At 37.1% G+C, this 12247-nt stretch overlaps 2 protein-coding genes across 5 annotated transcripts in view; one reads left to right on the top strand and one right to left on the bottom strand.

Moving 5' to 3' along the window:
• The window catches only part of rxfp2l (relaxin family peptide receptor 2, like), a 61747-nt gene extending 59469 nt beyond the window's left edge, over positions 1–2278 (top strand). Inside the window, exon 18 of the mRNA XM_067406924.1 lies at positions 2139–2278. Within this exon, the coding sequence (XP_067263025.1) occupies positions 2139–2278 (140 nt within the window). The remainder of the gene's footprint in view (positions 1–2138) is intronic.
• Positions 2279–10598: 8320 nt separating this feature from the next.
• stard8 (StAR related lipid transfer domain containing 8) overlaps positions 10599–12247 on the bottom strand; it is a 74397-nt gene continuing 72748 nt past the window's right edge. For all 4 annotated transcript variants that reach the window (XM_067407289.1, XM_067407287.1, XM_067407288.1 and 1 more), the window contains one exon: positions 10599–12128. In XM_067407289.1, coding sequence (XP_067263390.1) covers positions 12011–12128 — 118 coding nt within the window. In that variant the 3' untranslated portion in view covers positions 10599–12010. The remainder of the gene's footprint in view (positions 12129–12247) is intronic.

Genomic DNA, 12247 nt, shown 5'->3' with positions numbered 1-12247 from the left:
CACTATGTCCAACTCCGTTCAGCTTCCGGTGAGTGAGGTCAGATCGCGCTCTGACAACGGAAGTGATGTCTCGCGCTCATTGACGTATATGGGCGAGACATCACTTCCGTCTTCAGAACGCGTTTTTTGACCTCACTAGCAGGAAGCTGAACGGAGTTGGACATAGTGGTGTATTAGAGGTAAAAAATGATATAAATAATGTTCGGTTTCTCTCACAAACCGATCGTTTCATCTTAGGACATTAATGTGTCGTCACGAGCCGCAGGGTTTCATTTGCATTTGTCTAAGCAAGGTTTATTCACTCTTATAGATGAAGTTCCCATCTACTGCAATTATTTGAATGACAGAGGGCAGCGGTTGCAGTTAAAAATTATCATTTGTGATCGACTGAAGAAAAAATGTCACCTATATCTTGGATGCACTGGGGGTAAGCTGATAAACATCAAATTTTCATTTTTGGGTGAACTATCCCTTTAAATATATATTTTTTTTAATGTAGTACTGCCCTTCAGAAGCAACAGAAGATTCTTTCATGTTCTTTCGTTATGGTGTTCACGTTGGTATGTCAAATGACAAATTTGTTCCAGATTGCTGTTAAGTTCCGTCTTCAGAACGCGTTTTTTGACCTCACTAGCAGGAAGCTGAACGGAGTTGGACATAGTGGTGTATTAGAGGTAAAAAATGATATAAATAATGTTCGGTTTCTCTCACAAACCGATCGTTTCATCTTAGGACATTAATGTGTCGTCACGAGCCGCAGGGTTTCATTTGCATTTGTCTAAGCAAGGTTTATTCACTCTAATAGATGAAGTTCCCATCTACTGCAATTATTTGAATGACAGAGGGCAGCGGTTGCAGTTAAAAATTATCATTTGTGATCGACTGAAGAAAAAATGTCACCTATATCTTGGATGCACTGGGGGTAAGCTGATAAACATCAAATTTTCATTTTTGGGTGAACTATCCCTTTAAATATATATTTTTTTTAATGTAGTACTGCCCTTCAGAAGCAACAGAAGATTCTTTCATGTTTCCCGGAAGACAAATTAAATACAATTTACCTCGATTTTCAAATTTCAAATGTTTTCACCCCCGTCTCTTAATGCATCGTGTTTTCTTCTGAAGCATCAGTGAATGTTTGAACCTTTTTTAATAGTTGAGTTTGAGTTCCTCAGCTGTCCTCAGTGTGAAAAGACGGATCTGAAAATCATTCAGTCACTGCTGTAAAGGGTTCAAATATGCAAAAGATGGTGGAAAACTGAAAAATCTGCAGGACCTGGAGGATTTTTCTGAAGAACAGAGCTCAGTTTAACTGTTCAAAACAAACAAGAGACTCATGAAGAACCATCACAAAACAAACAAACAGTCGTAGATCATCCAGAAAAACGGTGGTTCACATAGTTATGTGAACATAAGGCAAAAGTGGTTCACATACTTATTAAGGTATAATATATGAATGGGGTTATTTTAATAAATTCAGCTATTTTTTTGTCTTGTGGATTATATGTAAACATCTTTTATGTAAAATATCTTACTCAGGACAATACTAAATAAAAAATAACATGCATTTTGTATAATCTCTTATTTTGTAAAAATTATTCACATTTTCACAGATTCTGCAAGTGGTTCACATACATTTCAGATTATTTAAAGGCAGAATCGATCTTGTCTACTGGCATTTTGTTCATTGAATAAATTAAAAGAATATTATTTAATTTATTTTTTTAACTAATATGGTATCTTTTCTAGGGGAATTGAAGTTCTTAGGGTGTGTTCACACTTGTAGCTTTGGTTCAGTTAAAACAAACTCTGAGTCATTTGAATTTTTTCCCTTTATGCTTTATGCTGAATCCTTTAAGTTTGAATTTAGCTATAACTGTATACTCCTTGTAAAAATATGTTTACAACGTTCATTTGCGAAATATGCGAGTGATGCCAGTAGCCGGTCTATGAGCAAAGAGGCACATTTTTATTCGTAGATAGCTGAGGAGCTGAAACCTCGGGCACAGAGAGGATTAGACATTCAACCGCCATGAGCACGCATGAACACTTATCAGCTAGAATGGCTTTGCAGTTCTTCCCTTGGACAATACGGTTTAATCTAGACTTTCTTTTCCCTTTCTCTCTGTCTCCTCCAGGTACCATCATTCTGTGGGTGGTGATTTTTATCCTTCCAATAAACAGCGCCCTGAACCCCATCCTGTACACTATCACAACCAGCGCTTTTCAGCAGAGACTCAAACAGTGTCTGAAATATCGCTGCCAGCAGTCTAACTGACACAAACACACACTAGTATGCATAAGCACATGCTCTGAGATTAATATTCCATGTGGAATAAAATGTTAATAGATGACCGGATAATGACCACACACACACACACACACACACACACACAATGCTCTCATCCTCAGCACAAGCTAATAAGGCTTATTATAGCCTGTAGGGGAGAATAAATGAGAGCAAACACGACCACATTAACCAGCAGACCATCATAAACAATATATACTTATGCAATTAATATGTAATACCAAGCCTTATTTGAAAAACAACAAAAATTACATGCAAACCTAAGAAACTTCAATACTGCCATATAGACCTGGAGCAGTGCATGCGTACGCAGGGAAAGCCAAACTCTGAGGCTGTCAGAGAAACAGGCAGGAAACGGTTCAGGACGGACCCGGTGGGCTGAGGATTGGAACCCTTCCGACTGATTTAATTGAATTTTTGTTTGCTTTGTGGATGTGTATGGAAAACAAAGAGGCAAAGATAGCAGTTGCATACTGTCAGGATAGAAAATGCCCAAACCTAAAACATAAATGTGGAGAGAAAGGAATAGATATAGAAAAGATTTCACAATGAAAGATCACTCTAAAACCAATCATAGCACTTAATCCATGAAAAAGACAAAGAATCGTTATGGTGTTCACGTTGGTATGTCAAATGACAAATTTGTTCCAGATTGCTGTTAAGTTTACATGACTTTTATTGTGTGAGTCTATTATTTATGAAACTCACTGCTTTCATTTGTCTGCTGTAATTTGTCAGTTGTCTAAAATATGTAAAATGAATGTAAAACCCAAATAACTGCAACGAATAAATTATAATTATTTCATTATATTTCATTACACAACACCTGTTTTGGCAGCACTAACTCCTTTTCCTTTGCTCTGACATATTTTATATCTTTCCACAAAATCAGCTTTTACAGAATGTCTTTTAAGAAAAACATAAGATTTTGAATTAAGAAGTTTATTGATCTCACTGGACCCCACAGTCTTACTAAAATAAATCCCAGGACAGTCATCTGTTTACTGAGCTGGAAGGTTTGGGGTTAGACTTTGTTTAGTCTCAAAGTCTGACAACATAGTCTGGTCCAAATTTTAATGTATTCTGTTCATAAACTGTTCACACAGAACATATTCTTGCATTTACACAAAATGTAATTGTTTTTTGTTGTTGTTGTTGTTGCATGCACTAGACCAGGGTTCTTCAATTATGCGGGTCCACTGTCCTGAAGAGTTGAGCTCCAATTCTGATCAAACACACCTGAACAAGCTAATCAGCATCTTCAATTTTACTTGAAAATTACAGGCAGGTATGTAAGTTTCGGGCTAAAAAACACAAAAACACCCTTGATGACCAGTCCATCGCCAGTCTAACATAGACATTTGCACTTAAGGGCAATTGACTCTTTCCAATTCACCTGTATGTCTTTAAATTGTGCGAGAAATTTTACTTGCTACAAAGTGCCTTTAAACAAAAATCTGAATACCTTTCAAAGATGTTACGCCACTAACCAACAAATTATGGCAAATCCAGTGATTATTTCATTCTCAAAAGCAAGGCTCTGAACCGGCTCAAGGAAGGAAAACGTAAACCGTAAACGAACGAAATTTTGACCGGAACATAACCAGAAACGGAAATGAAATGTAGAGCATAAGTTCACACAACGTAACATCACGCACATGCAGCGCTTCTGTGAACGGAGAAAACAGAATAAAACTATAGGCCTACATAACACATATACAATATAAGGGAATATTTAGGCCTATACCCCGCTAGAAATTTTACGTTCCCAGAACATTCTCAGAACGTCCCCACTGGTGTTAAGGACGTTGTCTAGTAACATTCCCAGTATGTTAAGAAATGGTCACAATGTGGAGTTCTTTTAGGGTTTGGGGGACATTATTTGGTGGACCTTCACAGAACATTCAAGACATTCTCTGAACGTTTAGGGAACCATGATTTATTTGGTTTTATTTTATGTTCTCAGAATGTCCCTTATGCCCTTGTCAAAAAATTGAATTGAAAATTAGAGCTAAAATGACTAACAAAAGTGGCTGTTCAAACAAAAACTAATTTTTCTTGAATGTCTTACAAAAAAAGCTCTTTACAGGTAATTCCTGGATTAATATTATGAAACCTTTTCTTTAAAATGCAAATCTATTGCAGTAAGTCATTAGCTGACAACAGCATACGCATGAGCTAATGTAACTGCTGGATCACTGCATCAGCAACTAGTTACTGCAACCTTTAAAGAAAGCAACATCAGAACATCAGTGTTTCTGGATCATCACTGACTGAAGCACAGGCGCTACTCTCCAGCACAATGGTAACCTCACAAAACTCAGATAACAGAAACAACATGAAACACTATCAGATCTCTCTAGATATCAACATCTTCACTTATTACAAACCACTCTGACTTTCATACAAATCTTCTTAATGAGGTGTTGATGTTTTATCAAAATGTATACATGTCATGTCGCTTGCTTTAGTTGGGCTCCTGACCCATTTTGACTTTATTTATTTCTTCAATTGTTGTGACTATATTTTTAAAGCATTTGTTACAAAAGAAACTGTGAGAAATAAAAATCTTATTAAATGGATTTGGTTGGTCATTGTTGATGATTATGTCATCATACAGTAGTTTTATTCACTGATCTCTGAATATTATATTTTCTTCCATGTTGTTGTAGTCCTATGATAATGTATAAAATCCTGTCCTGCTTTGACATTTTGAAAGTTTTTATCATTGTGCAGAAATTATTCAGACAGAATCATTTAGATTCACACAGACGTCAAGATTCTGCGTATGATCCTCATAAATGGTGACAAAATTTACAGATAAACAGATTAACTCCGTCGCAAAGTTTTTTGTTTATTGTCACCATTGTTGAGGTTCATACGCTGATTCATGATGTCTGTGTGAGTCTAATAGACACTGCTCAAAACTGTCTGTATAATGAATAAAAAAAAAAAACTAACCATTAATTAATGCAAAACTAACAGTTAAAACACTCATAGTTTAGACTTTGGTGATGATCAGTGAATCAGGACACTCCATGATGATTGAATCACCAACACTAAACAGCCCAAGTCATCTGAACAGATTTTCTCTTGCGTTTTTTTTTTTTTTTTTTTGCTATAACAAATGTGTCTTGAAAACACAGTTAAAGCAGCCAGAGAAAATCTAACGTTAAAATGTCAAGAATCAAGAGCCCATCTAAAGCAAACGCTCACCTCCATAACGGTGACTTCAAACTTTATTCTTTTCTATAAAACACACATGCAGAAGGCGACGTTCTCGTGACCTTGCGCAACTTTGCCTAAAAGTTATCTAAAAATGACAAATTCTGAAATTTTACAGAATATGTGGGACATAAAATGTCCTCTTTTGGTAATGAAAGTGCTGCAGTTCAAGGTTCCTTACATGATTTTAGGGGAACATTCCAGTTTGGTTAATTTTATGGTCACATAAGAACGTTACAATGAGGATATTTGGGACATTAACTGAACATTCCCACATGGTCCTCTGTTGGTCATTTAATAACGTTCCCGACGTTCTATTTTGGTTATTTTATGGTCGCGCGAGAACGTTACAAAGAGGACATTTAGGAAGTTAACAGAACGTCCTATTGTAATAGTCCCCTAAACATTCCCAGAACGTCCTGAATGTTCCCTGAAGGTCCACCAGATAACGTTCCCCAAACCTTAAAAGAACTCCACATCGTGACCGTCTCTGAATGTTCTGGGAACGTTACTAGACAACGTCCTTAATACCAGTGGACGTTCTGAGAATGTTCTGGGAACGTAAAATTTCTTACGTTCTTTTAAGTTCTTTTAAGGTCTTTTAAGGGTTGGGGGACATTATTTGGTGGACCTTCAGGGAACATTCAGGATGTTCTGGGAATGTTTAGGGGACTATTACTATAGGACGTTCTGATAACTTCCAAATGTCCTCTTTGTAACATTCTTGGATGACCATAAAATAACCAAAATAGAATGTCCCCCTAAACTCATATCGGGAACGTTATTAAATGACCAATAGAGGACCATGTGGGAATGTTCTGTTAATGTCCCAAATGTCCTCTTTCTAACGTTCTTTTTTTTTGACCATAAAATAACCAAAATGGAACGTCCCCCTAAACTCATATAAGGAAACTTGAACTGCAGCACTTTCACTACCAAAAGAGGATGTTTTAGGAACGTCCCGAATGTTCTGTAAAGAAATAATAGGCTTTGTTTTGATTTACCACCTATTATTTTCAACAGGTCCTCAACTCAGCTGATGAGGCTTATTTTAATAATGTACAGTCGGTACGGAAAGTATTCAGACCCCCTTAAATTTTTCACTTTTGTTATATTGCAGCCATTTGCTAAAATCATTTAAGTTAATTTTTTTTCCCTCAATGTACACACAGCACCCCATATTGACAGAAAAACACAGAATTGTTGACATTTTTGCAGATTAAAAAAGAAAAACTGAAATATCACATGGTCCTAAGTATCCAGACCCTTTGCTCAGTATTTAGTAGAAGCACCCTTTTGATCTAATACAGCCATGAGTCTTTTGGGGAAAGATGCAACAAGTTTCTCACACCTGGATTTGGGGATCCTCTGCCATTCCTCCTTGCAGATCCTCTCCAGTTCTGTCAGGTTGGATGGTAAATGTTGGTGGACAGCCATTTTTAGGTCTCTCCAGAGATGCTCCATTGGGTTTAAGTCAGGGCTCTGGCTGGGCCATTCAAGAACAGTCACGGAGTTGTTGTGAAGCCACTCCGTTATTTTTTAGCTGTGTGCTTAGGGTCATTGTCTTGTTGGAAGGTAAACCTTTGGCCCAGTCTGAGGTCCTGAGCACTTTGGAGAAGGTTTTCATCCAGGATATCCCTGTACTTGGCTGCATTCATCTTTCCCTCGATTGCAACCAGTCGTCCTGTCCCTGCAGCTGAAAAACACCCCCACAGCATGATGCTGCCACCACCATGCTTCACTGTTGGGACTGTATTGGACAGGTGATGAGCAGTGCCTGGTTTTCTCCACACATACTGCTTAGAATTAAGGCCAAAAAGTTCTATCTTGGTCTCATCAGACCAGAGAATCTTATTTCTCACCATCTTGGCAAAATCCATGCAGGCTTTCATGTGTCTTGCACTGAGGAGAGGCTTCCGTCGGGCCACTCTGCCATAAAGCCCGGACTGGTGGAGGGCTGCAGTGATGGTTGACTTTCTACAACTTTCTCCCATTTCCCAACTGCATCTCTGGAGCTCAGCCACAGTGATCTTTGGGTTCTTCTTTACCTCTCTCACCAAGGCTCTTCTCCCCCAATAGCTCAGTTTGGCCAGACGTCCAGCTCTAGGAAGGATTCTGGTCATCCCAAATGTCTTCCATTTAAGGATTATGGAGGCCACTGTGCTCTTAGGAACCTTAAGTGCAGCAGAATTTTTTTGTAACCTTGCCAGATCTGTGCCTTGCCACAATTCTGTCTCTGAGCTCTTCATGCAGTTCCTTTGACCTCATGATTCTCATTTGCTCTGACATGCACTGCGAGCTGTAAGGTCTTATATAGACAGGTGTGTGGCTTTCCTAATCAAGTCCAATCAGTATAATCAAACACAGCTGGACTCAAATGAAGGTGTAGAACCATCTCAGGGATGATCAGAAGAAATGGACAGCACCTGAGTTAAATATATGAATGTCACAGCAAAGGGTCTGAATACTTAGGACCATGTGACATTTCAGTTTTTCTTTCTTAATAAATCTGCAAAAATGTCAACAATTCTGTGTTTTTCTGTCAATATGGGGTGCTGTGTGTACATTAATGAGGAAAAAAATGTACTTAAATGATTTTAGCAAATGGCTGCAATATAAGAGTGAAAAATTTAAGGGGGTCTGAATACTTTCTGTACCCACTGTATATAATGACCTCAGATCGATTCAAATGCAACCATTATAATGCTGTGTCAGTAACAGCCAATGCTATATTTGATCCAGTTACAAAAAAATGACCAAGCAGGGTCAGCTCTCATTGATTCCGGTATAGTCTGAATCTATAGTCAAACAGAATGTTACAAGAAATCTTTTCAAACAGACCTAAATGTGGCTTCCATGATTTTTTTCAATCACCTGAGCCAGCCAAGCTATCAGGCAATCTATTTATCTAATCAATACAAAAGATGAGGCACAATCAAGACTGAAAAGAGAAAAGGACAAGGTGTGGGAGAGAGAATGAGCGTGAGAACATCACAGTAAACTAAAAACAAACCTCATTTGTGACCCTGTGAATAAAACTTGCAGAATGCATTTATGCAACCTGCCACATCAACTGCTCAGACACCTTTTCTCTGTGTTACACTGTATTCTATAGCAGGAGATACCACAAAGGGAGCACAAAAGATTAAGGAAATGAATTGCACTCCAAAAGACCACTAGCCTATGAAAGGCTTCAAGCCAAGCTGCCTGAAAGAACAGGAAACCGCTTCAATTTCTATGCAGGTGACCAACAGGACCTTACACATTTTTCTTAATTTAGCACATACTTTGACATCCAAAGTCATTTTGAAATGGGAAACCCTCACCTGGGGCATCCTGGGTTCACTGTAAGTGTCTGCTCAAGTACACATTGGTCCTTAGGTATCTTGTTAAATGGATTTTTAGATATTTTTACTGGAAAACAAGATGGAACTTTCCTACTAAAAAAATGAACAACGTAGGCTACCTAAAACAAATATTTCTCTGTTTATGTTCTACAAACTGATGATAGGTTTAATAATTAGAGATTGTATCTATTTAAATGTCTCTGACATTTGAAACAAACCGAATTTCCTTCAATTAACACAACCCATTGTCTATTATATTTTCTGACCTATTCAAAAACAATTCACTCTCATGCAACATTAAAAGGTGACCAGGAACGGTCTCCTTTTTGTCTGCCAATACAACATAATTGGCCAATTTTAGACACTTTAATAATTAACGAGTCAAAAATAAGGAGCACTTTATCTCTCTAGAGAAATGACAGCTCACAAGGAGTTTTCACTGCGACAGGGCAGACTGTCAGCCCACAGACTATGACTCAGAATCAGTAATTACCCTGTATCAATCAAACTAATTTGGAACAAATACTGTAGAAAAGCAGCTTGTGTAAATGGGAGTTCTTCATCACCAGCTCTATAATACATTTACTGACATGTTTGTCCTTAAATGTCCAACAACACCTTGTGCTAGTAGGACACCAATGTGGTTTAAATGGATTGCTGCTCACTGCAAGACACCTGTTACACTCAAAAAAATAACTTGTTGGTCTAACTTAATTCAATTATGACACCTATTTCCACACAGTTGAACTGATTTATTTTAACTTAAGCTAGGTTAATTGTACTAATCAGTGAAATTCATCCTAATTGAATGAGATCACACCAGTTTCATTTGACGTATTCTGTGTATGTTTCCTGAACATAATTCATTCTTGTTGATCCAACCAGTGCTTTTTTTTTTTTTTTTTTTTTTGTTACCATCACGGTGAAGATGTGCGCTTGTGCTTAGGTTTTGAGTAGCTGTTGTACACAGACATACATGTTTCATGACCATTGAGAGGGGAAAAGCTGATGACCATATGTAGACTGTGTAAATTTTGTGCTGGCCCTCAAACTAATTTATTTATATTTCTATAAAAACTAAACTACAATAACACTTTTTCATATGCTAAGTAACATTTATAGCATACAAGTAACGATCAGATAAAGAACTTCTCATTACTGGCTTGAGCACAGTTAATGCTCGTTGAGATCAATATAAGTTTGTTTTACGTAGCCACCTAGAGCCTAACCACAAGGTCTACACTTCCGCATAATGGTAACCTCAAAAAAATCGACATAACATAAACTCTTTTAAATGTCAAATATAACTGAACTTCAAACTTTAAAAGGTATTTCCCTTTACTAAAAAACACATTAAACAGCACTTAAATTCAACATTTACTGTCCCAATCTTTCCCTACGCAAAGCATGCTGGGAACTAGAAATCCACTGCCCAGGTTCAATCAATGCAACATAAATGATTCATGTAGTCCCAACACAAATGGTTTAGGTTGACCTAACATTTTGCAAATTTAATTTCATTTAACATAATACAATTGAGTGCGAATGCCAATTAAGTAAAAAACTAAAGATTTGTGTTGGTTCAGCTTATTTTATTTAAATAAACTGAACAAGCAGCTAGAATCATTTTTTTGAGTGTAGTTGAATTAGATTCTGTTTTTAGGCTTAGCACTGTCTGTATAAAAGCCAAAATAGACACTACCAATTTTTTTTGGAACTTTATTCTCATTGCACGAAAGGCTAAGTTGGCACGATACACAAGAGAGTATGATTGAAAATGACAACCAAATCAACATTATTCAAAAAATGACACATGTTTAACACTGAATTATCATTCAAAAAAGGGAAGACTTGAAACAAATTAAACATTGTGGGTAAATAAACCAGAGTCCTGTACATTAGAAAAAGTCAAAGCACATTTAACCACACTGTGGCACTTGGAACCATTTCACTTTGAGGCAGAACACTTGAAACAACATGTATACATGCAGTTACAATTTTAAATAAATAAAATACTGATATTACATAATGCCCTGGTGAAACAGCACAGATTTAATGACAATTACAAGACAAAAGACAAACACACATACGCAAGTTTCTCTTTAGTTGCTCAAAGGCACTTAGGCAGTTAGGACTTATAATAATAACAACAGATAAGAACAATAATAAGAAATAGAATCGTCATTGTATAAAAAAATTATCTTTACCTTTAGGGGAGATTAAAATTGTAAATGTAAAAAAGTAAAGCTGTATTAAGAAAGTCTCTTGAATATCATTCCCATGGATTCCATGCAGACGTTAAGTTATTAAAACTTCACAAATGAAGCTTGCCACATGCCAATGGCTCACGCAAATAAATTAAAAAGGGGGTGATGGAAAAAGGAAGAAAGGGATTGAGGTCACAAAAATTACCAATACAGAAAACCGTCAGACTGATTCAATTTGGCCTGCATCCATCAGATTATCATGTACTGTGTCAGTGGAGGTGGTGTCACATTTGCTCAACAGCACCTCTTAAACACACAGAAATGTTTGGAGTCTTTATGGTGTCTGTCACGTTGGAATGATGATGTACAGAATGCAAAGTACACAGGGAGCTAGTAACAGCAGACCCATGTCATATGATGTTATGAATGTTTGGTGATTGGCTGCTTCTCTTTGCCAACTGCTCATTATCGTTGCCACATGACTAAATTCCTGTGCAAGTCAAAAAGCAACACTTGTTTACATTTACCCTGAGAATGAATGAAGGGTCTGACAGACCACACCGGATTATCAGACAAAGATTTTAATGCATAACAGATGTCTATCGAGACACACTGCTTAAACAATTACACAAACAAAACACATACAAGATTAGATGCAATATCAACAGTATGATTGTGAGCTTGAGCTTTTTCACATTAATCATCCATGGCTTTAAAAACCACAATGGGTTTATTTTTTTGCATAGTTCAACTACTATTCTACATTGTACTCTGTTCTTTGTCATTCATTCCCAGTTAAAGCATTCTCCACTATTCTTACTTTCCACCTTCCAACTTGCGCGGTCATCCTCGTTTTACACCTGCATTCTCATAATTCTCATTCTTTCTCATACAAAACAGTCATAGATTTAACCCAAGTGGGTTCAGAGTTTGGTTTCAGGTCCTCGTGCTGTTAGAACTGGGAAAGAACTGCGTATTCTGGCAAGCTCCATCGCACACAGATGGCCAAACACTTTATTATACCAATCAGGAGAGCGCCCCCTGTGGGACAGAAATACAAAAGATTAAAATTCATGATGACCTTTAATTAATATTAAACATAAGCATGAATCAAAATAAAAAAATACAAGCAGTCATGTGCTTGAGAGGTAGCAAATCAT

Source organism: Chanodichthys erythropterus, chromosome 13, assembly GCF_024489055.1.
Source record: "Chanodichthys erythropterus isolate Z2021 chromosome 13, ASM2448905v1, whole genome shotgun sequence".
In the NCBI taxonomy this organism is placed as follows: Eukaryota; Metazoa; Chordata; class Actinopteri; order Cypriniformes; family Xenocyprididae; genus Chanodichthys; species Chanodichthys erythropterus.
This window is presented reverse-complemented; position numbering and strand designations above follow the sequence as displayed.